The sequence below is a fragment of the Penicillium argentinense genome (assembly GCF_028826775.1).
Source record: "Penicillium argentinense strain IBT 30761 chromosome Unknown utg000005l_segment0_segment0, whole genome shotgun sequence".
Taxonomy (NCBI): domain Eukaryota; kingdom Fungi; phylum Ascomycota; class Eurotiomycetes; order Eurotiales; family Aspergillaceae; genus Penicillium; species Penicillium argentinense.
The window spans coordinates 2,371,648-2,396,463 of record NW_026622664.1 but is presented as its reverse complement, the minus strand read 5'-3'; the positions used below and the strand labels follow the sequence as shown (position 1 = coordinate 2,396,463).

Sequence of the window (24,816 nt, the reverse complement as noted above, 5' to 3'; positions counted from 1 at the left end):
GGACTTTGTCCGGCTAAGAAAATGTGAATTTCAGGTCTGGAATTGAGGCCACTCCGAGCCTCGGCCAGCCTACTCCAATTGAGTCCTCATCCACTGCTCAATATTACACAATTGATTTACGCCGTTTTCTTTGCCGAGCTCAAACAACTGACCAGTCACCTATGCCATAATGGACAGAAGGAACATACAGAATGGGACCACTTTGACATTTTTAGATAACTCCGCTATTTTGATACTATGCGGTTAGTTCTTGTATACTAGTTTTAACCTCGTCATTTTCCACCGCTCGTGACCAATGCTATTGGTCACCTACTTCTACCAGATTTCTTGAGTGATATCCAGTCCGGCCAACTCCCTCACTAAGGGGCAACACTTAGAACCAAGTCAAGCAATGATTACCTGAAAAATATTGAACCAAGAAGTATTGGATATGCATTTGAGCAAGATCTAACAATTAACACATCGGCCATTTATGTGTTTCGCAGAATCCATGAAGGATTCACAGGACTAGGGACTTTTTCCATAAGCCTTCGATAACACCCATCAGTCAAATACATAAGATTGCGCTCACACATGGCCCAATAGGAAATCCCCGGCAGTCTCTCGAACGTCTGTCGTGGGCTCGAGACCCTATATTCATTGCTCAAGAAAGGGGACAGAGCTAACTGCGAGGCCCGTGAATGGACCAACCATCGCGGATCCTCTGGACTGAGACCAGCCCCAAGATTAATCCATTTCGTGATCACTAAAGCGAGGTTATCTTTGCCGAACTCACGAAGCTCAATTCGAAAGTCTGTATTGCAGTGAGGGCATGAGTTATGTCGCGCGATTAGTATCGCCTGCTGTAACCATCTTCGCACGCCGCTCTTCAATAAGTATACCCGAACAAGTTCACAAATAGAGCTCTGTATCTCAAGGTTCCTGATATGCGCACAGATATGAAAAATTTGGCGAGCCTCGTATGTCCTCGTGTCGGATGCTAGGAGTTCTGCCTTTCGGAATCTCACCGACATTACATCCTGGATGCGGAGATATAAGCATGGTGATGTTGGGTCGATGCGTGCGTCGACCGAGAACAGTGATGTCGACATAACATGAGCCACAACTTGGGTGCGGGACAGTGCCTTAGTGCTGATCCCGTATCTGGGGCCGTAGTAATATCGTCTCATTGCAAGTTGAAGACGGAGAAACATAAAATAGTTGCAGTCAGAGGCCGAGGAGTTCATGTTATGCATGCACATGATCAAGGCTTGGTTTTCGTACCACCTCCCGGTACAGGGAAGCCGTAAATTCCGGAACATAGTGTAGGAGCTCTCTGGATCTTGCTTATATCGATATAGGTGGAGAGTCGAGCAGGCGTGACAGACAAAGTAGTCTAGATTATCATGCTCGAGTCGGCGGAGAAAGAATATCCGACTCTTTTTGCCGAAACTGAAACACATGTTGATTTGCTCGAATATCCTACTTCGGCCGTGGAGTGTGTTCAGAAGATGATGACTGCAAAGCGCGAGGCAGCATATATCTATGGGATGAAGGAAATCTGCGATCGATAGTATCAACTCCACAGGAAGCTCGCTTATCCTGTCCTTTCTCGTGATGCACCAGGGGGCAACGGGAGGCGGTGGTGGATCATGAAGAGCCCAAGAAAATAGCCCAATCATAGATAGCTGAAGATTTTGCATGGTGACAGCAGCAGGAATCAGTATCGAGTGGATGGACTCGCAGTGTTGTATCACTGGCCTAAGGAACAAGAGTAATTGGTTGGCCACTAAAGTAGGCGATCGTTGTAGTGTGGAGCGGTTGGAAAGACTAGCAATCCAGGATAGTATTTCGTACCGAGTGAGGCAAAGAGGTGCGAGCTGCAAGATGTAATATGAGTAAGAGGCAAGAGCCCGAACAGGCTTAGTACTCTTTCTCATGGTCCCAACACGGCAACGGAGATGAAATCATAACTCAGCTCAAGAGGGGAAACACAGCCTTGATAGCCGATATTGAACAGAAGACACGAATTGAGATTGCAGTAAAAATGTATGTAGATTGTGGGGCGATAGCAAGAAAACTACCTGAAAGGAAACCCGAAGGTATGAACAGCTGAATGGAAGAACAAACAACCAGCCCGAAAAGAAGGTTCCTAGTTCGCCCAGATAGTACCAAAAATCACCAACAGCAGCCCAAGCTGCCAACATGGGTATATCGAGCGACGAAAGGGTAGGATGCAGGAGCAGTAACGACGAACGCCAAGGTTTCATGGTCAATGAAACTTGATGAGGAAATGAACGCTATTGGGAAAATGCAGCTGGTGATGGGATGTGTCAACCAGATCGGGTCAAATCGATGAGGGAGATCACACCATCATGCTGGATCCACCTTCCTCGACGAAGGTGGGATGCATAAATGATATTATTTTGATGGAGCCACCTCAGGTATATAATCCCATACATGGTCAGTTCAACACGACCAGGTCCCAAGCATGATCGGTTGGCCAGACAAGAACGGCTAAAGGCACACATGAAAATGTTTTGAGATGACCCTTGAGATGACCCATAAGATCTTGACTTCAAGAAAATTGCCGTCTTGTTGTTGGTCATTGCATTCCTGCACGGCCATCGAACGCCAACGGCCCGGAGTCATTTCGAGGGGTCAGGGGATTGTCATCGGACGTTTCCGAGCGAACTGGAGTATCGGCTCGCAGGTGTGATGACCGACCGGGCGGGACATTCAGAGGTTGTGTTGGCTGGAAGCCAGGAATGTTGATCGTCGCACTCCGAGCAAGATCATCGTTACTACCATTTGGAGCCGGTGAGTCGGAGCCTCGACTTTCTGCGTCCGCCTCGGCCAACTGCTCTTCTCGCAGATGCAGGTTTTCGACATCGGTGACCAATTCACCCTCTTCAGCCCGGCCCTCGGATTGTTCCTGTGGCTCCGAGCTCTCCCCAGCGGCATTTGTAGCCGGTGCCTCTGCGGGTGTCTGCGTTGCTGAGCGAGATGGACCTTCTGTCTCATCTTCCGGCGCGGGTCCAGCCTTCGCCGCAGCCGCCTTTTTACTCTCGGTTTCGTACTCGGGCGTGTCGTCGACCTCGGCGCTCAGGTCTGTAAACGCACGGCAGTTGGGACATTGGAACATGGGGTAGTCGGGCGAATGCAGCAGGCGACTAATGCACTTGTAGTGCCAGACATGGGCACATGCTGCCATGAACAAACACTGGTAGGGCCGCAATACGGACCCGAGGCAGATCGAGCATTCGCGACAACCGGAATAGTCTGCGGTGTCTCCTTTGCCAAGGTTCTTGATGAGGCTTTCGGTGTTTTTGCTGTGCAAAACGTTAGGTCAGTATCGGTGAGAAAGATTTGTGGTCCAGGAAGGCCATCATACTTAAACTCATTGGGCTGCTGCTGCCAGGAGCGGTTGCATTCGATTCGGATCCGAACGCAGCGGAAGATCATCTCCTCACCTCCCCGGAAATCGATGCCCAGTTGCACGATGTCGCCGTCCTTGATGGAATACAGCCGGGAGGTCATGTTTGGTTGGCTGAGGCGCATGTGGTTCAAGAACGTCCCAGACGAGCTTCCGACATCCTTGACGTGCCACTGGCCATTGACAAACATGAACTCGCAATGTTTGCGGCTCACCACCTTCGACTTGAAGCCCACGGGGGCATCCGAGGGCTCGGCCGGGTTGGGGATCGGAATGCCATCGCGTTCGGAGTAGCGACCGACGCGAATCACGCAGCTTTCGGACGGCAGGGTGCGAGCGACGGGGACAAAGGGTAGCGACGGTCGTGAGTTTTGGTAGGTGTCTTGGTAAGGGAAAAATCGGATGGTGGCCTTCTGCTTTGGCTTGTTCGCCTCTTCTTCTCCCTCCTGCATCTCGACCGGCGGGGTACTGATCCCCTCGGCAGGCGCATCGTTCGCGGCGGCGGCGGCGGCTGTTGGTTCTGGGGACGTCGTTGGGCCGTCTGGGGTGGTGGTTCGGCCCAGGGTTCGGGGTGGTCGACCCTGCATGGCGGAGGAGCTTCTCAGCCGGGCCATGACATTGGATGTCCGGGATGGCTCGTTTGGAGAATTCGAGCGAGCGGAGTCGGTCGAGGAGGGCTGGTTGTCAAGAGCCAGCGCGCGGGAGCTCGAGGTGGGCGCCGAAGTGTAGCGAGCGAGGGTGGGTTGGTCACTGTCGGGGCATGGAGCAGTGGAGTTCCCCACCTGCGTCACTGTGGAATCGCGGCCGGGCAACGAGGAGGATAACCAAGAAACTCGATTGCTGATACTGTTGCGCGAGCGATGGCCCGACAGGTTCTGTCGCAGCTGGCTGAAGCGACGAAGGCGACCGGGGCGATGCGAAGAGTCGGAGAAGGAGGCGGAGGCGGTGGCGGTCTCCATGTTCGACAGGTGCGTCGGTTGCTGTTGGGCTGTTGGTCGCCTGTTGGACCACGCGACTTCCGCCGGTGCCTCTGGCAGCCTTGGGAGGCGTCTGGTGCTTTTTGCTCTGCCCGGGTGCCCACCAGGCTTCACGCAATTGCGAAAGGGAGGGGGTGGGGGCGGCGGCCGAGTTCTTTGAGTATGTCGGTCCAAAGTGGTACTTTATGCAGTCCGCGACACGGCTGAGGTCACGTCCAAGCGCCAGGGGGACTCTATGAATGCATCTCGGAAATCGGGCTTAGGTGAGGAACAAAAGAAGTGAGAAAGCTCGGAAACCGAAGGCAACAGGGGGAGGACGAAGAGAGATCGAGAGAGGGGAGAATGGGGCTTGGTATGATGTTACCGTAGGCGATTTCGCGGGACGACCCAGCCTTTGCGATCTCGCACTACTCGACTACTAGTAGAACCCTAAGGTATGGAAGGATGGTAGACTCTGAACGCCGACCAGTCCTACCAGCAAGGCCGGACACATACCTCGGACAGACAGGGCTTTATATCCGTCAGCGAGGCATGCAGGCCAGTCATTTCACAGTGGCACCATTTTGCGGGGAAGCCCACACGCATCTCGAGCGTTCCTGTCCAGACTGTCCGAGGAAGTACTATCATGTACCAGACCTCTTTAGCCGACGCCTCTTTGGCCGTCGACGACCGTCTGCCCTCAGCCTCCTCCCGATTGGCACGTTCTCGCGTTGCCACTCTGCACGCACAGTCGATCGCGGCTGCTCGCTCGTACCCTGCATTGCCAACACTAATGCCGGGTGCTGCTACTACTGCTGCTTACAGTAGTCGTATGTAATATAGCATGTACCAGTAGTAGTATTGTCGACTCCGAGTCTCCGTCATGCAGCCCCCCTTCGAACTGACCACTTCATGGCGCGGCCTCGGCGCCTCCCCGAGCAGCAACCACGGTATACCGGACAGCGGGAATGCCGATCGCGATGTCGGCCCATCGAGGATGGAGTCCTCTAGAGGTCCTGATCATGAGCATGTCACGTCCGAATGATTATTTTTCAGTGCTAGTCCCTTCTGTTCGCGACGACCACCTTCACGCGGGCTGATCATCCGCGCGGTGGTCAGGTGCGTCATGGACATTCGAATCACAAGGCGGGCGCATTCGAGGCGGCACACGGGCCTCACAACGGGCGAGGTGCCAGGCGCAAGAAGAAGCAGACGGGTGGACTGCGATGGAAATGCGAATCTATAAAACGGTTGCAGCAGGGTCGATGGAGGACGGCAGGCGTCGAAGGAAGACACAACCCGACAACGGGGATTGGTCGCAGCTCTCGGGATGATGTTATGCGCAGCTCGCATCTACTCCAGTTCAAGTTGGACGAGTCTAGGACACTGGCTGGCCGTAGAATCGGCAGAAACAGAAGGATGAAAAGAAATAAACTCATTCCATTCATGACATGCATGTAGTTTGTTCTCTGAGTCAGAATCTAATTCTTTTTCTTTCATGGTGGCCCCGAGTCCGACTACTCGTAGATTATAGGGGAGCTCCGTGACTTGACCCCGAACCGCAACGGCCGGAGGGGGCAACTACCTGAGCTCCGGCAACCTCGACTTCTTCCTTCTCCCCTCACCTCCGCCCATCCCTCGCCTTTGCTCTCGGGGTGCCTTTCTCGGTTGCCACCACCTGCCCCCGAAATCGTCGTCTCGACACTACCTGCCATCACGCGCCCGGTTTTCTGTGTTCCCTTTCAAAAGCTTGACGCCCGTGCATGCAACTCCCTCTCCCAGCCTCCCCTCTCCTTCGACTCCAACCCCCCTCCCCGGCGCATCTCGCCTTCTTCCCCTTTCGCCTGCCCCGTCGACCGCTTACAGTGCCCTGATGCGGGCCTGCTGAGGAGGTATGAGTGGAATCGCGACCACCTGCTGGTCGTGCCTGTCGGCCGTCGATCGATGGTGTCATATCACCGCATGCCTAGGCGGAGCCCGGTCGCGAGACGGCATCTACGAAACCACCCTCGCCGATAATGAACGTGAAGCTGTCTCTGACTTGCTGGGCTACCTTGAGAACGTATGTCGACCTGCTTGTCTCTTCCTTTTTTCCCCTCGTCACCCGATCCAAGGCGGCGTGGGCTCTACGAGTATGGTGGTGTCGGGAACCCATGACTAACTCAATTCGCACAGCGTAACGAAACCGATTTTTTTACCGGCGAACCTCTGCGAGCTCTGAGTACTCTTGTCTATTCTGATAATGTCGACCTGCAGCGCAGTGCAAGCTTGACTTTTGCAGAGATCACGGAGCGAGGTGCGTGCCGTCGACAGGATGTGACGTGATGATCCGATTGCTGACCGTTCTTTCTTCTAGATGTACGTGAGGTCGACCGCGATACGCTTGAGCCAATCCTGTTCCTGCTTCAGAGTTCCGACCTTGAAGTCCAGCGAGCTGCTAGTGCCGCCCTGGGCAATCTTGCCGTCAATGGTATGCTTCGATGCCCTTACAATCTTTCATCTTCCGGACACGGTCACTAACCATTTACAGCTGATAATAAGGTCCTGATTGTCTCCCTGGGAGGGCTGGCCCCTCTGATCCGCCAAATGATGTCGCCCAACGTGGAGGTACAGTGCAACGCAGTGGGATGTATCACGAACCTGGCTACACACGAAGAAAACAAGGCCAAGATTGCTCGCTCAGGCGCGCTGGGGCCCCTCATCCGCCTGGCAAAATCAAAAGATATGCGTGTCCAGCGTAATGCGACAGGCGCGTTGCTGAACATGACCCATTCGGGTAAGTGCCTTTCTGATTCTTTCTTGCTCGGGAAGTCCTGACAGGGTGATTTGCTAACTCAATCACCAGATGACAACCGCCAGCAGCTCGTTAATGCTGGAGCTATTCCTGTTCTCGTTCATCTACTTTCTTCTCCCGACGTCGACGTTCAATACTACTGCACCACGGCCTTGAGCAACATCGCCGTAGACTCCACAAATCGCAAGCGCCTGGCCCAGACCGAATCTCGCCTGGTTCAGTCATTGGTTCACCTGATGGACTCTTCCACTCCCAAGGTCCAATGCCAAGCTGCACTGGCCTTGCGCAACCTTGCCTCTGACGAAAAATATCAGCTGGAGATTGTTCGGGCTAAGGGCCTGACACCTCTTCTGCGACTTCTCCAATCCTCCTACCTCCCTCTGATACTCTCTGCTGTTGCATGCATTCGCAACATCTCTATTCACCCTCTCAACGAGTCCCCTATTATCGAGGCCGGTTTTCTGAAGCCTCTGGTGGACTTGCTTGGATCTACCGACAATGAAGAGATCCAATGCCATGCCATATCCACGCTGCGCAACCTTGCCGCCAGCTCTGATCGCAACAAAGAACTTGTCCTGCAGGCCGGTGCAGTTCAGAAGTGCAAGGATCTGGTTCTTCGAGTTCCCCTGACTGTCCAGTCCGAAATGACTGCTGCAATCGCCGTGTTGGCCCTCAGTGATGAGCTGAAGCCTCATCTTCTCAGTCTAGGCGTTTTCGAAGTGCTGATTCCGCTGACAAACTCGGAGAGTATCGAAGTACAAGGGAACAGTGCAGCTGCCCTTGGCAATCTATCCTCGAAAGGTGTGTGCGGACCCTTTTCCACACCTACTACCTCCCCTGCTTCCCCTTCAGAAGTCTCCTTTTTTTTTTTTTTTTTTTTTTCTATATACACTAACTGACAATGACAGTGGGCGACTATTCGATTTTCGTACGAGACTGGGCTGATCCCAACGGAGGAATTCACGGCTATCTACAGCGCTTCCTTGCGAGCGGCGATCCGACTTTTCAGCACATCGCCATCTGGACGGTTCTCCAGCTCCTGGAGTCGGAGGACGCGAAGCTTATTGGCTACATTGCCAGGTCTGACGATATTGTACAAATGGTGAAATCAATCTCAGACAAGGACATCGGTACTGGCTCCGACGACGATGAAGGCGAGGATGGCGGTGAGGGCGAAGTCATCGCGCTCTCGCGACGATGTCTCGAATTGCTCGGTGGAGGTGCTAACCAGACTCTGGTGGAGGCATAGGGGCCTTCAAGTCTTGAGCAGGTAAGCCAACAGTCCCCCAAGGTGGACTAGAGCGAAGCGGTCTGATCCTCTGAGTAGTCTCACGAGCGTTCCGGGGCCCTTCGATTTCCGATCGAGCATCCGATCCTTTTTTTCTTTGACTCCTGGTGTTTACTAGTAGTGCTATGGGCCTTCGATTCACTTTGGTTATTGCGAGCGGGCACTTTGGAGTAACAAGGGTCTGTTTCATGTGTTTGCCTCCCGGCTTGCCCAGCTCCAATGTATCGCAGGACTGGTGCCCCTGTTACTTGTTTCTACGCATACACTGTGTATTCAGGCTAGATATGGGCTTTCTTCATACCTAATTGACCCATATTGTTCTCTCAAATTCATCGTAAATTGTAAAATTGATCTTGCTAGCAATATTCTATAATTTGATGCTACCTAGGCACTCTACGTAGCGGGTTTCTTCTGGCGGGTGGGGCTTTCCCATCTGAGCTGCCGCCGTTTTAGTGAGGGCGCTCAGACAGGCTCACTGTAGTTTCAGTCCGAGCTCAGGCTCCCCGGGTCGGGTTGGCATGTTGCTTTATCTACCAATCACGTGATGGAGTAGATGCGAGGCATCAAAGGGCGGATGCCGTCATGACATTTACTTTAGTCATTAAGGCAATTTATCATAGCTAGGATTCCTCCATGGAAATGTTGAATTTCTAAGCTGAAAGCCAATTTATTTTTGTAACCGTCTAGGACGACATGGCTCTTACACTGTCTGGAAATCTTAAAATACAATTTTGGAAACAGTTTTACTCCTGAGAGCTTTAAATGAAGTACAAGGAGTCCCTACTACGCATGGCCTGGACTCCAAGGAATGTCTTAAGTACATATAGGGCCGATCTATTCAAGCGAAAATTCCTTGATTCCTTCGCATTTGTTTGCGCGAGACACAAATGTAAAATTCGGCGATGGAGAAGCTTTGTTCCGGTTCAGCCAGAGCTTCCCCGGCTAAAAAATCCATAGCATCCTCCGAATCATTGTTCAACCATCACCTCCCACCCCCTCGCCCACAAGGGCCAACACAATGGCAGCTTCCTCCCGCCCCTGGCCATCCCAGGCCAATGCTTGGGCTCCGTTGATAATTATGGCGCCGGGCCCGGCACCCACATCCAACAATCCAACATCTACGCCTCCATCGCCGGCCCTGTCGTGCTCGATCCTGCACAGCCCAAGGCTCAAACGAAGGGAATCATCCGCATCACACGAACTCTTTTGCCTTCGAAACAAACTGCACCAATTGCCGGAGGTGCCCACGCCGCCTCGGCAAAGTCAAAGCCTCGATACAACACCCTGCCCGCAGTCGAGTCGATCGTTTTAGCGCGAGTGACTCGTGTGCAGAAGCGCCAGGCTACTGTCTCTATCCTGGTCGTGTTAGACGATACCAACACACCTAGTGCCGACCCATCAAAGACCGCATCAGACAACGACAACGTCGCCGCTATCCTCTCATCGGCCGCGAACCCCGAGAACCACAGCAGTACCGACGAACTCCGTTTCCAAGCGCAAATCCGCAAGGAGGATGTCCGCGCTGTTGAAAAGGACCGCGTCATCATGGACGAGATGTTCCGTGTTGGAGATATCGTCCGTGGTTCCGTCATTTCCCTCGGTGATCAGAGCTTCTACTACCTCACCACCGCCCGCAACGATCTCGGCGTTGTGATGGCCCGTAGCGAGGCCGGAAATATGATGTTCCCTGTTAGCTGGAATCAGATGCGCGATCCTTACACTGGTGTTGCCGAGCAACGAAAGGTCGCTCGGCCGAACTGAGGGCCCTCGACTTGCAAGATGCTGCCGCTTCACGACATGCTGCCCCCTCCACTACCTGCCTGGACTAAGGTCAACATATGTTGATACCATGTGGCAAACTTTTTAAGTAAGCCGACTGATATATATGACAATTGTGGTACCTACGCACAATTGCATGCCTAACAACACCTTTATAAACTCGGCTCGCAAACTGAGCTTTCGAGATTTAGAGCGTTGACTCGCGTTCGAGATGCCCCAGGCAATTTCCCTCGCAATGCTGCGTGTGTTGACTTTTATTTGCAAAGGGACCATTGCATTTCTTCTCAGCAATCATCGAGATGTCAATGCCGCTATTCGGCTGACGATTGGCAATGCCAATATACCCATGACAGCAGGGATTGGAATACTCCCACAATTATGAGATACCCATAACATGATGAATGAAAAGAAATTCCTCCTAACCCTGCAATTCCTTTGTTGCAGATTTTACTTTGTTTTTCCTCCCCAGCACTAGCACGAGCAATTCCTGTTTACACTGGACATTATCACCCTCCTTAGTATACACGGTCGAGACCTATCCATGTTGGGCTGTGTTTGTCAATGGAGGAAGATTGAAGGTTTCTGCGCGGGACTCTCATCCTTGCGAGCCCCCTCTCTACTGTTCCCTGTCTCAATTTTGGCGGGCGAGTAATTGACACGGGGGCTACATTCTGTAATAAGCATCACAAGGAATAGAAATGGTCTACATAGGCGTTTGAGTATCGAAATCGATGTCAACGAAACTTTGAGAATATGACTTTTCTATATCTAACATAAGATACACGCATAATCTGAGAAAGAAGGCCAAAAAGACACGAAGTAAACCGGTTTACTTCTTGAGCGTCTTTTGCTTCTCTGCATCGATTAATTTCCGACCCTGCACGACCAGACCCTTTCTACTGCGCACCGCGTCCATATAACGTTTAGCAACGTTTTCCTTATCAGCCAACTCACCCAGGTCCTCCAGTTCCTCCTCGGTGGCAGGAACCCAGAATGGGTCCTCATCCAAGGCCTCGAAACCTGCAAAGATCAACTGCGGCTGGGCCGCACCAGATGTACGCTTTCGAATCTCCTCGGCAAAGCCAAATGACTCGGCGACGGGGAGCAGAGCCATGATTGTAAAGAAGGGGGTTCCTTCCTTCATGACCTCGGAGATAATCCGGCCACGGCGACGGGTGATAACACCGTAGACTCGACCCAGAACCTCGGCTGTTTAGAAATTACTTGTTAGCTTGTGTATTCTGTGCGCAGAGAATATATATAGGACTTACTTGTTGCTTGGATCTCGCAACTGTACATTGCAAGCATGACACGGGGACTCCAGTCCAAGAATCCCCGCGAGATGCCCTCACGGACGAGTCGGATTGCATCACCGGTCAAACGACCCATATCAAGTTCGTCGTTTGAGCTGGTTTGTACCGAGATGTCTTCCAAGAAAACGGCAACACCTTGCATTGGTTCCTGGCAAAGCGGTCCTTGGCCAGTCGCCAGCTGGAATGAGTAGGCAATTTTATCGCACAGGTCACGAACTAGGTGGGCCTGCTGGTCATCAGAGACGTTGGTGGGTTGTTTGTGGTCATCAACCAGGCTAAACGGCATGTTAGTTTCCTCTTCATATTCAAGTACTCGCTTATAGTTGGGGACTCACAATTTCTCGCAAGTGTTGACAGCAGTAGCATCCACAAGGATATTAGGTCCAACTCTCCGGGGTCCGAAGGCAATTATTTTGTCGACAAGATCTTTTCCAAGCTTCTCGTTACTGTCTGCTTCCTTATATACCTTCTCAAACTCTGTTCTGAACTCCTTTAAAGACAAAATGTTGCCCTCGCGTGCTTCACCGGCAGCATCTGTACCCGCAACCTCGGTCGATTGGCCATTCTCGACTGTACCATCGGCGCCAGTATCCGCGGTAGACTTGTCTTCAGCCGCAGATCGCTTATCCGACTGTAGTCGCTTGATAGTGCCAACCTGTTTGGTAAGGAAGTCGGTCATAGTCTCAGGCAACGGCGCCACACGTAGTCGAATGGTCATCTGCTTAGAACCGGATACCATGCAGACACCTCCACGGCCCATTTCGGGCTCCTTTGGTGCAGCCATTTCAGGGGTTTCAACAATAGACTCGCGATAAGGAACAATGGCTTCGCCGGTTTGGATTTCACAGCGGGCGAATCGCTCGCGGAGGTCCTTGACGCAGCGTTCCAGATGCAACTCACCGGCAGTGAGAATAACATGCTCACCGCTGGGAAGTACTTCGTATTGGGCACACGGGTCACTCTGCTCCAAAAGACGCAAGCCAGTAACCATCTTGCCCAGGTCTGCTGGGTTGGCCGGCTCAAGTGCAACACGCACAATTGGTGGCGTGTTCAGCGAAACACCCGCCAAGTTGATGCTCCCCTCTACCTGACTGCAAAGAGTGCCTGTTTTGAGCACGTAGCCCGCAAGACCTCCAATACCAAAGACGACACCAGCTGGGACAGACTTGAGGGGCTCAAGGCTCCGACCCATAAGCAAATATAGATCAGTGACGGTGACCTTCCTCGGCTCGGGTCTCTCATGTGGGTTGGCAGGCGAAAACTTGGGTGGAAGTACGTAGACCTCGTCACCGACTGACAAAGTCCCCGAGTACAATCGGGCAAATCCGATGAGATGCTCGGGATCTTCAGTCTCTTCAACCTCCTCGGATTCCTCCGTTTCGGTGACCAAGGAAGTATTCTCAAAGGCTGATGTCATCCGTGCGAACTCGTCACCTTGGCCAGCACCTGCCTCAGCTTGCATCTTGGCGATTTCCTCTCGCTTGCGGCGTGCGATTTCTCTGGCTTCATCCGCAGTCATTGTTGCACCGCCACGTTTCTTGCTTGACGATAGTTCGCTCTCTGGGATAGCAGCCATCTTGCTGACATAGGCTACAACCGGTTCACTGAGCTCGGTTTTGAAACTGACCATGGCCTTTTTGATGTCTTCAGAAATGTAGTCGGAGCCGGGTGAATCCTTAATCATATCCGGAAGCCGAGCAGCTTGTGCAGAAGGTGGGCTCGGAAGGTATTCAATCACAGAGACAAGGACAGCAGTTGAGAGTGGCAGCCATTGAGAAAAGAGAGTGGTCATAATGTTCTTTGGGTCCCGAGATCGAAGAACGTAGGGCGGAATGGTAATGTTCAGGGACTTCGTGATCTTTTCGAGCAATACCGGGTCCCTAATCGCAAGTTAGCACCAGGCCTTCCAATAATTGTTGATTTAAATGAGACAAACCCTTTTCCTTTACCACCGCCTGTTGTAGCCTCATAAGCAGCCCACACACTATCCAATACCAGCTGCACGAACATGGGTTTCAATGCTCTGCCCTTGAGATGCTTCTGGCCGAGGACACGCTTGGTCTTCGGGTCTAAGTAGAAGTCACCCCAGAGCACCTTCTCCAAGACTGTGCGCTTGATGCCAAGCTTCTTTTCGTAGATCGCAGCAAATTGTCTGATGGTAAAAGCCCAACCATCAACTGCACTGCAGAAGATGACATTGTTCTTCTCAGGTGCGAAATAAAGATCTTCATCATCACGTTCCTCAAACTCAGTGAACTCACCAACGCTCTGAGCTGACTCGTCATCCAAGATCTTGGATTTGGACTTGTCCTTAGCAGCAGATGAGTTGGCACGGTCTTCCATGCGCTCTCTCCATTGCAGATCCTCTTCCATACGCTCACCTTGGTAGAAACTACCAATAACGGCGTTGACCTGTTCCAAAAGCCGACTTAGATGTGAATAGGCTTCACCCGGGCTCATCATGAGTTCCGTGATCAATCGATCCATCTTGTTAATCACGAGGATAGGTTTCAGCTGCTCGACCCATGTCTGCCGCAATACTGTGACTGTTTGGCTGCATACTCCCTCAACTGCATCAACCAGGACAATTGCTCCATCGCAGAGACGCGACGCTGTAGACACCTCGCTACTGAAGTCGATGTGTCCCGGAGAGTCGATCAAGTTAATCAGATACTCCTTCGGCACCGGTGCGGCATCGGGGCTGGACCGACGCAGCATGGAGAAAAACAGGGAAATGGCTGAAGACTCCATGGTGATTCCTCGGAGTTGTTCGTCTGGTCTTGAGTCGAGATACCGGATCTTGCCCGCCAGCTTGGGCGAGATAATGCCATTTGTGGCAATAAGACTATCCGTCAGTGAGGTCTTGCCATGGTCCTAGAATCAAATTAGGAAGAAGTTCAGATGTAAGGCACGCTTCTGTTTTGGTGACTTACGACGTGAGCCAAAATGCAAATCTGAGCACGCGCGTTAGTATATCGGAAGGCACTGACATCACAATGGGATGGAGGGGCAAAGGCTCACATTTCGAATGTCCTCAGGTTTTCGTTGCAGGCGAACCAGGTCGTCGACGTTGACCACGGGCATTTTGGCAAGTGCTGAGAAAGCCCGGTGGTTCAGTCAGTTCAGCGAAGGTAATGTGGTGGGGGAAGGCCGACTGGTCGGAGGAAAAAAAGTTGCTGAGAAATGGAGATAACAAGACGCCAGCCGCCGCCTGTCCGTCGGTTTGAAATGCGACACTGAACTTCTCCACCGAACATTCTTCAATTTGAGCCATGCGAAACGCATTGAATACGTCATTATTTATGTTTACAATGGATTATTGAATTGTTTTTCAATTTCTATACCTTAAGGTACGCAAAGTTGCTAAATTACCTTACCGGGGCTCTGCAGCCGAGGCGCCTTGACTCATCATGATTCATTTTGAATCCTTGAGTCAAGAGAAAATACTAGGCTCCTTTGAATAGCCCGCTTGCCAAGAAGGATATGTCCCATGTGTATATTCATTCCTCGTCAAAAGAAAGCTTGATCTTCTTCGCCTTCTTCGCCTTCTCCGGCTTCTTCGAAACTGGGGTCTTGGGTTTTTCCTGCTGCTCCTCGGGAGGCGGCTGGTCCTCGCCAACGACCTTGGCCTGCTTTCGCTTCTTCTGGCCACCGACCTCCGTCAGATTTGTCTGTTTGCGGTGTTCGGACTCGGCCTTGGGCGTTGGCTTCTCGCCGTCGGCCGTCGTCTGGTCATTGGTGGACTCGTCTCCATTTTGGTTCGGCTCATCGCTCTTAACCAAGGCTTTGTATTCCTCCTTAGAGATGACCTCGTTGCTCTCTTCGTCAACGTAGACCGGCTCGTCGTCATCCTCATCCTTGCTATCCTTGAGCTTGCGGGGTCGCGCAGCGGGTCGCTCGAGGCGACCGTTGTTGTTTCCGTACTGGCCTCGTAGCTTTTGAAGAAAAGCAGGCTCGTTCGCCTCTAGAATATAAAACACATGAGAAAGGATCCACAGAGGAGCGAAGGCGTGGCGTACCGTAGGCAAGCTTCGGGTTCTTCGACATGGTTGCGACGCTCGGTATTGTAGCTGGGGTCAAGTCAGGGTCATGCTGTGCACTCCCAACGAACAATTGCTACAGATCAATTAGAGCTGGCCATGGATTAGCGCACTCTCGAGTCAGCGCTGAGCCGGGGGCGAGTCGTGGGTGACAGCAGACAAGCACTGGGAGGGCCGACAAGCTGAGCGGTCCAGACGGCACCGCGAACAGCTCGGGAGACGCTAAACCGCAACGGGACACATCGAAAAGTCCAAAGGAGAGCCGCTCGTCGCGTCAGGACCTCCCCATCCTCCACTCTCTCTCCAACCACCTCCGAAATCATGCTGTGTGCAAGTGAGTATCCGAATCCCAGACAAGTGGTTCGCTTTCTCGAATTGTTTGATTGCTAATTAATTCCAATCACAGTCTCCGGAGAGGCACCCCAAGTGCCCGTTGTCTCTCGCAAGAGCGGTAGGTTTCCGGGCCCAATGCGCCCGATTAGCACCTGGCTGACCCGATTACAGGCAGTATTTTCGAAAAGCGCTTGGTTGAGGCGTACATCTCCGAGCATGGCAAAGACCCTGTGAACGGCGAAGACCTCACGACCGACGATCTCATCGATATCAATTCTCAGCGCGTCGTTCGGCCCCGACCTCCCACTCTCACATCCATTCCTTCCATTCTCAGCATTTTCCAAGAAGAATGGGATGCTCTGGCTCTCGAATCATACACCCTCCAGCAGAACCTGGCACAGACACGGCGCGAGCTCAGCGCTGCGCTTTATCAGCACGATGCAGCTGTGCGAGTGATCGCGCGGCTGACCCAGGAGCGGGATGAGGCCCGCGATGCTCTTTCGAAATTCTCCGGTGGTGCTGCTCGCTCAGGGGCCGGTGATGAAGCTATGCAGGTTGATTCTACCGGTCTTCCTCAGGCAGTCGTGGAACGAATTGAAAACACACAGGCTACGTACGTTTATGATTGCGCCGCAAGTTTATCAAGCGTAACTAACAATTGTTTTTCAGTCTTTCCAAGGGTCGCCGCAAGCGTGCTATTCCCAATGGCTGGGCTACGAGCGACGCCATCTCTGCATACAAGACTACTGATACTTCCGATTCTCTGTACCCTGGTAGTCGCGCCCTGTCAGTTAACTCTACTGGCGAATTGGCTCTCATTGGCGGTGCCGATGGAGTGGTGGGCGTCTATTCTCTCACCGAAAAGAGCGTCGTGCAGACTCTGAAGACAGACGGCCCAGTTACTGGAGTCACATGGGCCGGCGATAAGGCCGTTGTTGGTTCCTCCACGGGATCGGTGAAGGTTTTTGATAACGGCAATGAGGTTGCAAGTTTCGCTGCTCATGCCGGTGAGGTAACCGCCGTTACGGTTCACCCGACTGGGGACATCATTGCCTCGGTTGGTGTTGATAAGAGCTATGTCCTCTACGATCTGTCCACCAACTCTGTGGTCGCCCAGATTTTCGCTGATGCTGGTGAGTACTAACCTCCCCCTGGAGTGTCCCTTGACATTAGGCCAACCATTATTCTGCAGCTTTGTTGTCTGCTCACTTCCACCCTGATGGCCACCTGCTCGCCGCTGGTGCAGCAGATGGTCACATTAAGATCTTTGACTCCAAGACAGGCGCTGTTGCCGCTGACTACAACATGTCTGGTCCTGTCAAGTGTCTCTTCTTCTCTGAGAATGGCACCTTCCTGGCGGCCTCTGCCGCTGGATCCACTACTGTTTCGATCTGGGATTTGCGCAGTTCGAAGGAAACCAAGGTGCTGGACACCGGCAGCCAGATCAACACGATCTTCTGGGATTACACTGGACAGTTCCTCTTGACGGGTGGTACTGGTGGATTGACTGTTCAACAATTCATCAAGTCGTCGAAGACCTGGTCAGAGCCGCTCCGTAGCGCGGTTCCTGCAGTGGCGGTGGCCTGGGGATCTGCGGCTCAGAGCATTTTGGCCCTGAATGAAGGGGGTGCGATTGCAGTTCTAGCGCAATCATGATCGTTTTTCGAACAACATGTAATTCTACAGCTGGAAATCTGGGTTTCTACGATGTTTCTTTCGTTCATAACAGCTCTCAAAGTGAGAAAATGCAACTACGTACACTCGTGTCATTTTTGGGGTGTACTTACGGATTTTAGCCATTGAATTTACCTATTCCTTGCCCAGTTGATTGCTCCCCGAAATCGTGCTTTTGATTTCATTTTGGATAATTGACTACAGACAGTATCTCAAGAAGTATGTTAAGGTCGTCATTGTCACCCCGTTTGTCCTCCCCACCGCCGCGACAGACCCTCATCGCATTCACCGCCCATGGCCATTTGGCAAAATATCACCGCCCCCCGGAGACTCGGCTGGCGATCAATGACCGCCCATTACATGATCTTTGTCTCCATCACTCTTCCCTTCTTCATTTCTCGCCATCTGCGCTCATCTTTCGACTGGCGTCGGTTTTGCTATGAACGACGAAACTGGCGTCCAGGTTATGGGCGCCAGGTCCAAGGTAAGCCACCCAAGCACGGGGCAACTGACCACTAAAGAATGGCATTGGCTCATGTATTCTTTTCTACTTAGCGAACACATCGTCAAATGTCGCAGGATAACTTTTCACGGCGATCTATGTCGCAGGACTCTACTCCCAGCGATGGGCCATCACAATCCCAGTGGCTGGGCCACTTCTACACCATGTCTGAACATCTCGACCCCGATGATCGCCCTTCCCGTTTGCCACGCATTAGGACATCACGCGACCGATTAGATCTCCTAAGCCCCGATCATGCAGCCGCTCAAGCAGATACAGTGATAGACCTCACAGATGAACCCGAGACCCCTCCACGGCCTGGACGATCGCATGGGTCTCACAGCCGCGCACCGAACACTGGTAGACTCCCGAGATTCGGGCGGAACATCTTAGACAACGATATTGTTGATCTTGATGGTGATGACGACGACGATGATGATGCCGACTTGGACCTTCTTTCTGACTCTCAAGGGCCACCCCGAGGCCCAGGGCCATCGAGCAGCCCAGAGGTGCAGTTTGTCGGTGCCACGACTCGACGTCAGCCCCTGCTTCCCTCTAGGCCACCTTGGGGTAATATCAGTCATGGCTTCCAGTCGAGCTCGTCTCAGCTTTCCAACAGGTCTATATTTAGCCATCTACCCAGGTTGCCACTAGACTGGTCATCTTTTGGAACCATACCTGGACTATTGTCGCGTGGCTACAATTCTTCCCATGTTGAGATCGAGACACTTCCTATCGGCGATGCACTTTTTTCTATGCCTGAACACCTTGACTATGGAGCCCCTGCATTCGCAATGGGCTCACAGCCACATGAAGCTACTAGGCGAAGAGATACCTACAAACCTCCGAGTCCGGCACCCGAAGGCTTTGCCCGAACACTTGGCGAGGAAGATATGGCGGTTTGCCCGAACTGCGACTGGGAATTAGGAACTGGCGAGGGCAAGAGACAAGAGATCTGGGTCGCAAAGCCTTGTGGACATGTTCGTGTTTTTTGATATATCGTCAACGCATTTTTTGTGATCACTAACATCTCACAGGTTTATTGTGGGGAATGTGCCGAGAACCGGTCCCTATCAAAGGCCAAAAAGGCACAGGGTTCACAAAGGACAAAGCCATTTTCCAAATGCCAGGTCGACGACTGTGGTAAGCTAGTCAGTGCGCCGACCGCGATGATCCATCTCTATCTGTGAAGAACTTCACGGTGCTCAACATCGCTTGCTTGCTTGCATGGTGGGGAGTGTTCCATTGATAACCGCTCCTTGAAATTCCTCTTTCATTATTTTTTACGTCGATACCCTGGATGCATGGGCATGGATGGCGTTTTTGGGAGGCTGTTTTTACTTTTATATTATCCGGTCTACGCAGTTTGAAATCGTTTGATGAGAATACTGGCATTGCTCTGTCTCCGTAGTCTGTAGAACATTACTCGCATTCCGGTAAACTGTCCTGTGTATTCACAGGTACTAGTACTAGGGCTACTTGGACAATACGTTGAGTCTCCCAATGGAATTTGCGACTTAGGTTATAGGCACACCGCATGGATGAGTGTATTGCCGAACTTGGAATCGCCTGAGTGCCTTAAATACAATAGCGCTGCAGCAGGGTTCATACATGTGATGGTGCACTACACTAGTGTACAGTGCGTGGTACATTAAGTATGCGCAACGCGGCAACCGTAAATAGTTTGAAAAAACGCATATCGACCTACATATTGCCTTAGGATGTGTAAGTATAGTATCACTCCGTGAGACTTATGAAAATGGATTTTTCCAACATCAGTGCCATAATAGTGAGTGTGCTCGACGGTATACTACAACTTACCCTCGTCCAGAGTGTTTTGTCGGTGATAGTGGCAAGCAGCACCTGTGAGATTGAGACCTCGGCCCGATCGGTATATACCACACTGCACGATAGATCAACGACGATCAAATTGTTGTTTCTGCACGGATTTCTAATGGAAACCTTAACAGGCACTATCTGAGTAATATTTAAGAAGACAAGAATGTGAAAATGTTGTACAGTTTCAAAATGACAACAGTCCCGGGTCTTCCGTTTCAACACAATTTGTAACGCTTTAGAAGCTGTACTCGGGGATGTCAATGCGGCTGACAGTCCAGGTCTTGCCTCCATCGCTGGTCTTCATGTCACCGGTGACTCCGTCGCCTTTAGTCACAGTGTTAATGTAGTCGGGGTCGGCCGTGTCGAGGACGATTTTGGTGTTGATCCAAGCTAGAGAAAGCATCAATCAGCAATGATTGCAAAAATCATGAGCATATTTCGAGCTTTCGAACTTACAGTGGGCAGCAACAGTGCCGCAGTTCTCCTCGGCACATTCAACAGAACTACCCCAGCCCTGGGCGTGGCCGTCGCTGGTGGAAAGAGTAGACACGGTGTGGTTGTTGACCAGAACAGTCTGAGTGTAATTTCCACTGGCGTCGTCAAACTTGTCTACAGACACACGTTAGTTCATGGCCAGTTGCCCAGTAAATTGTGGGATTTTACAGTGCATAGTCACTCGCTGTCCACCGGTAGCGTCGGAGGACGGTCCCTGGACCGGCATCTGAGAATTGGCTATATAGATGCAAAGCGTCAGTCTTCAAGGGACTTGGAGCATGAACGAAAGATTTGGTACCTACCTCCCGTTGAGGTCAGAGTGTACGCATACACACTCCAGGAATCAGACTGCCAGTTGTCGGCGATTGACTGGATCAAGTCGCCGTTGGAAGTCCCCATGCCGACCCAAAGGGAAAGAACACCACTGTTGTCACTGGGAGCTTGAGGCAGGACTAAGGTCGAGGTAGCCTCGCGTATCCAAGAGTTGTCCGAGACAGGGCCAGTGCTAAAGGCAGGGCCCATGGCGGCCTCGACAGAGCCGACGGCCAGCGCAGTGAGGATGGAGACAACCTTGGCGGAGGAAGGCATAACGGGAGAATCCAGTGGTGTTTGTTCAGGGTTCAATCTACCCCGTCAAATAGTTCCCGGAATGCGTTTCTTTTATATCTTTTCTCCTGCTAGGCACACGCTTTTATTGTTTTGCTAGTGTCGGTCTATGGTGGTGGAGGGACCTCAATCCTTCATTCAATCAAAATGTCATGGCTTTGACAATTATGGCATTTTCCACCAGTGAGGACTGCCGGATCGAAACACTGTCTGCGAGATGGAGCACTGACAGGCTCGATGGCGTTCATTCGGCAGGTGCTCCGAGCCCTACAATTGGAATGTCGCAGTTTAAAACAATCGGCTCGTTTACCTCGAATCCACTAGTGAGGCAGGCTGTCGCCCGGCATGTCGATGATCTACAGGGCCGTGCCACTGCGTTTCAGATGGGGCTGCCGGCCTGAACCAGCTTTCTGTATTCATTCTAAACGCCATAGGGGTCTAATATCTCATATGATTGTGTATCCCTTCTGGTCCTGTTTTATCCTCCCAGTAGACTACATGAAACAGGAGCCAACCCCATCACTCCAGGTCATTTCATGATGAGATGCGGAGGCCAAGGCCCTTCCGATGTTGTCCTTCACTTGCGGAGCGGGTTAAAATGGGGAAGCAATCATTACACACATTCGAATAGAAATCTAAAGGCTTGGTTGTTCAACAATATGAGGCATCAAGATATATTTCACTTGGTATCGCGGCTGGCTTAGCAATGCACGAGAAACATGGGTGTCGAAAACAGCAGGTAGATAAGAAATACATGGCCAGAGAACATTGGGATATGAAGACAAAACAAAGATGGAGCCGGTTCAATAATACAATGAATTGCGGCGGTAAGGGCTTTCCTGGCCAGCTCCATGGCCTGAATGGCCACATTCACCACCGCCGGATATGAAGGTCATCAAAAACGCCACCAGGTAACTCATACGCCGCGCAAATCGCCGTGGTATGGCGACCAGATGCCACGTACACTCTCGTTCACACTGGTCACCGGCTTCTTCGTCCGCTTCAACTTATCCCCGCTAGCCTCCTTCAGAATCATTGTCTTCTTCATGATGTCCTCGGGCTCCAGGTTTCGCACGCAGATGGCCTTCTCGTGGCCATTGATGTAGTGGCCCTTGATCACGGGGTGCTTCGCAGGTCGGGGCGAGACGCGGATTTCAATCTGGGGGTGTTCGCGGGCGAATGCGGGCAGGTCCTTTGTTAGGAAGTTGCTGTAGTGTCCCTCTCGTTAGCCACAATTACGGGCATGCCAGGCTCAAGTCGCTTGAAGGACTGCGGGAGGGAAAAGGGGATGGGGGAATCGTTCACTCACAGCATGCCCCGAGAGCTGGCCCAGAAGTTGCAGTAGTGAAAGTCGAGGCGTTTGCATTGCAAGATGAAGGCACCAACGCCATTCTAAGGAAGGCACGACCGGGTCAGCTTTCATCACTTAAAAACTCACTTCCCTCTCCCGTTCTTTCTCTCTTTCTCTCCCTCACCCTCCACACCACACTTACCCTGGCGGATGCCACCGTCCGGATCCCTTTGACTGGCATCGCTGCTGCTTCGAGATTCTTCGTGCCCGGCTGATCGCGCTCGTCTGGACCGGATGTCAGCTGCGAGGACAATTTCTTGCATCACGTGAGGCGGTGAATCCGCGAGTTCTCCACATCCAAGCAAAGCTGCGGCCTCTCGAAATGCCGCCAGAACGCCGCGACGACGAGGGACGCCCGCCACATCACCCCCATCGTGCCCGTGGCCGAACTGAAGATAAAGATAAAATGGCCGAACGATGGTTGCACCAGCAACTGGATCCGTATTTCGCCCCACGTCCCATCATCAAATACCTCGGCCCCGTCGGCACCAACCCCGAGAGACAGGTCGGCGTGCACAGCAACATTTCCGCTACGGCTCAGTTCCTAGCACAGGTCAGAGAGGACATCGCCAATGGGAATGAAATTCCCTTCAACTTGGTTGAGACCACGGACGAGCGCAACAAGCGCCTGAGACGCGAGAAGAAAGAAGCCAACGAGCAGAAACTGAAAGAAGGCATTGAGAACTGTACGTATATCACTAACTGCCCTCCCATCTCAAGTTTGACCACCTTTTAACTGGTGCCTCCCTTCGCTTCTACAGACGACCCCCGCAATGATCCCGAGGTTCGCAGTGATCCCTACAGGACCCTTTTCGTTTCGCGCATCAGTTATGAGGCCAACGAACGCGACCTGGAGGAGGTTTTCAGCCGCTTTGGCCGAATTGAGCGAGTAAGTCCACTCGACTGCCCACATATCACCGCTATCAGCTAACACTTTAATCTTCAGATTCGCCTGGTGAAGTCGACAAAGGAGAATGCGAAGAAGCCTCACCAGGGCTACGCCTTCCTCGAGTTCGAGACCGAGCAGCAAATGAAAGGTATCACTCACCGGTCTACTCTATTTGCATTCACAAATTCAAAGAAAACGCATTGCTAACACAGTTCGCTACAACAGAGGCTTACAAGGTCGCCGATCAATGGAAGATCAAGGGTCGACCCGTCAAGGTGGACGTCCAGCGCGGCCTGACCACCAGAGGCTGGCTACCTCAACGTCTGGGTGGTGGTCTTGGTGGACGCGGTTACACCCAGGAACAGAACACACGCATGGGCTTCAACGCGCCATCCGGCCCTGGTGGATATGGCGGATTTCGCGGAGGAGGATACAGAGGTTTCCGAGGAGGTGGCCGTGGTGACCGCGGCGGCCGTGGTGGTAGTGATCGTTATGCGCCTCGTGGTGGTGTCGGCCATGGTCGATATGGTGGACAGCCACCGCCCAATGCTCCCTCTGGTCCTGGTGGTGGCCGCGGTGGCGGGGGCCGCGTCGACCGTATCACTGGTAGCAACCGAGAGCCTGTACGCCCCCGCGATAGCTACGCTGATCGTGACCGTGACCGCGGTGACCGCGACGGCGACCGCTACCGTGACCGTGACCATATGTCCGACCTTAACGGCGACCGCTACCGCGACCGTGACCGCGAACGTAACCGATACGATGGTCGGGAGGAGTATGGACGTCCCAAGCGTCGTTACCGTGACGACGACGACCGCCATGATCCTCGCACCAAAAGACGATATGACTAAATGCGCTCTCTTAGCCCCCATGGATTTTACCTTCTATTTCTGCTCCGTGTCATCTCAGGTATCCTAGTGGATATTCTTCATTTCTTTATCTTATCTCTTTCTTCCGAAGGTAAAGGGGGTTAGATGAGCAGCGCACACGTCGAATCCGAGGACCTCGTTACCAAAGTCCATATCACACGGCGTTTTTTATCCCCTGCTTTTATGCTTCGTTTATTTCATTTCCCTGCCCCCCAGGTTTCTTCAGGTTTGCTTTTTTATCGTTAAGGGTTTGCAATTTTTTTCATGTATGTTCAACTGGGACTGGTTCGGTTTCTATAGGCAGGGCAGGATTTGTACTTTACTCAAGCGGGGATTTTCCGTCGAAATCTAAATGAACCGAAATATCGCCATAACGGGCCATGAAATTACATAAATCTGATGCACCGTAAGGACCAAAAAGCAAGCATCAAATTTTGTTACATACATAGTACTTGTAGCTGAAAATCACCCTCTGTGGTACTTAAGGCGATGAGGAGACTTGAACTTTTCTCTATACGCTTGGATTGGTCTTAGGTATTGTTTTTTATCCAACCTGGTATCCATTGTCATAGGCACATGAATTGGAAGTCACAATCTTCCAGGGAAATTTTTGTGGGGAAAAGGTATTCAATATATTTCAAGAAAGAAAGCGCCTACCCAAAAACTCCAGAAA

At 52.1% G+C, this 24,816-nt stretch overlaps 10 protein-coding genes across 10 annotated transcripts; 5 read left to right on the top strand and 5 right to left on the bottom strand.

Moving 5' to 3' along the window:
* Nucleotides 1–2,584: 2,584 nt before the first annotated feature.
* On the bottom strand, nucleotides 2,585–4,374 carry N7532_005691 (FHA domain protein; the record flags this gene model as incomplete). The annotated part of the gene is made up of 2 exons (XM_056618185.1): nucleotides 2,585–3,311; nucleotides 3,374–4,374. 2 exons carry the CDS (start codon nucleotides 4,372–4,374, stop codon nucleotides 2,585–2,587), a joined length of 1,728 nt encoding a protein of 575 aa, XP_056474344.1.
* Nucleotides 4,375–5,017: 643 nt separating this feature from the next.
* Nucleotides 5,018–8,414, top strand: vac8 (protein anchor VAC8; the record flags this gene model as incomplete). Its single annotated transcript, XM_056618184.1, has 10 exons — nucleotides 5,018–5,201; nucleotides 5,261–5,373; nucleotides 5,434–5,767; nucleotides 5,906–6,294; nucleotides 6,342–6,503; nucleotides 6,547–6,667; nucleotides 6,728–6,841; nucleotides 6,902–7,147; nucleotides 7,217–7,966; nucleotides 8,074–8,414. 10 exons carry the CDS (start codon nucleotides 5,018–5,020, stop codon nucleotides 8,412–8,414), a joined length of 2,754 nt encoding a protein of 917 aa, XP_056474343.1.
* An 801-nt stretch (nucleotides 8,415–9,215) lies between these two features.
* N7532_005689 (exosome non-catalytic core subunit CSL4) lies at nucleotides 9,216–10,214 on the top strand (the record flags this gene model as incomplete). Its single annotated transcript, XM_056618183.1, has 2 exons — nucleotides 9,216–9,323; nucleotides 9,411–10,214. 2 exons carry the CDS (start codon nucleotides 9,216–9,218, stop codon nucleotides 10,212–10,214), a joined length of 912 nt encoding a protein of 303 aa, XP_056474342.1.
* An 847-nt stretch (nucleotides 10,215–11,061) lies between these two features.
* N7532_005688 (GTPase RIA1) lies at nucleotides 11,062–14,629 on the bottom strand (the record flags this gene model as incomplete). Its single annotated transcript, XM_056618182.1, has 6 exons — nucleotides 11,062–11,441; nucleotides 11,504–11,820; nucleotides 11,881–13,425; nucleotides 13,482–14,419; nucleotides 14,479–14,499; nucleotides 14,567–14,629. The coding sequence occupies 6 exons, from the start codon at nucleotides 14,627–14,629 to the stop codon at nucleotides 11,062–11,064; spliced, it is 3,264 nt and encodes a 1,087-aa protein (XP_056474341.1).
* Nucleotides 14,630–15,045: 416 nt separating this feature from the next.
* Nucleotides 15,046–15,592, bottom strand: N7532_005687 (DUF4604 domain-containing protein; the record flags this gene model as incomplete). Its single annotated transcript, XM_056618181.1, has 2 exons — nucleotides 15,046–15,509; nucleotides 15,565–15,592. The coding sequence occupies 2 exons, from the start codon at nucleotides 15,590–15,592 to the stop codon at nucleotides 15,046–15,048; spliced, it is 492 nt and encodes a 163-aa protein (XP_056474340.1).
* Nucleotides 15,593–15,906: 314 nt separating this feature from the next.
* N7532_005686 (WD repeat PRP19 family protein) lies at nucleotides 15,907–17,574 on the top strand (the record flags this gene model as incomplete). The annotated part of the gene is made up of 5 exons (XM_056618180.1): nucleotides 15,907–15,919; nucleotides 15,992–16,036; nucleotides 16,090–16,531; nucleotides 16,588–17,051; nucleotides 17,111–17,574. 5 exons carry the CDS (start codon nucleotides 15,907–15,909, stop codon nucleotides 17,572–17,574), a joined length of 1,428 nt encoding a protein of 475 aa, XP_056474339.1.
* Nucleotides 17,575–18,031: 457 nt separating this feature from the next.
* N7532_005685 (putative RING finger domain protein) lies at nucleotides 18,032–19,284 on the top strand (the record flags this gene model as incomplete). The annotated part of the gene is made up of 3 exons (XM_056618179.1): nucleotides 18,032–18,076; nucleotides 18,148–19,074; nucleotides 19,132–19,284. 3 exons carry the CDS (start codon nucleotides 18,032–18,034, stop codon nucleotides 19,282–19,284), a joined length of 1,125 nt encoding a protein of 374 aa, XP_056474338.1.
* An 884-nt stretch (nucleotides 19,285–20,168) lies between these two features.
* On the bottom strand, nucleotides 20,169–21,016 carry N7532_005684 (uncharacterized protein; the record flags this gene model as incomplete). Its single annotated transcript, XM_056618178.1, has 4 exons — nucleotides 20,169–20,323; nucleotides 20,390–20,542; nucleotides 20,597–20,665; nucleotides 20,731–21,016. 4 exons carry the CDS (start codon nucleotides 21,014–21,016, stop codon nucleotides 20,169–20,171), a joined length of 663 nt encoding a protein of 220 aa, XP_056474337.1.
* Nucleotides 21,017–21,950: 934 nt separating this feature from the next.
* N7532_005683 (mitochondrial 54S ribosomal protein mL43) lies at nucleotides 21,951–22,566 on the bottom strand (the record flags this gene model as incomplete). The annotated part of the gene is made up of 3 exons (XM_056618177.1): nucleotides 21,951–22,242; nucleotides 22,344–22,426; nucleotides 22,528–22,566. The coding sequence occupies 3 exons, from the start codon at nucleotides 22,564–22,566 to the stop codon at nucleotides 21,951–21,953; spliced, it is 414 nt and encodes a 137-aa protein (XP_056474336.1).
* A 141-nt stretch (nucleotides 22,567–22,707) lies between these two features.
* Nucleotides 22,708–24,125, top strand: N7532_005682 (uncharacterized protein; the record flags this gene model as incomplete). The annotated part of the gene is made up of 4 exons (XM_056618176.1): nucleotides 22,708–23,071; nucleotides 23,147–23,274; nucleotides 23,332–23,422; nucleotides 23,500–24,125. The coding sequence occupies 4 exons, from the start codon at nucleotides 22,708–22,710 to the stop codon at nucleotides 24,123–24,125; spliced, it is 1,209 nt and encodes a 402-aa protein (XP_056474335.1).
* Nucleotides 24,126–24,816: the final 691 nt, after the last annotated feature.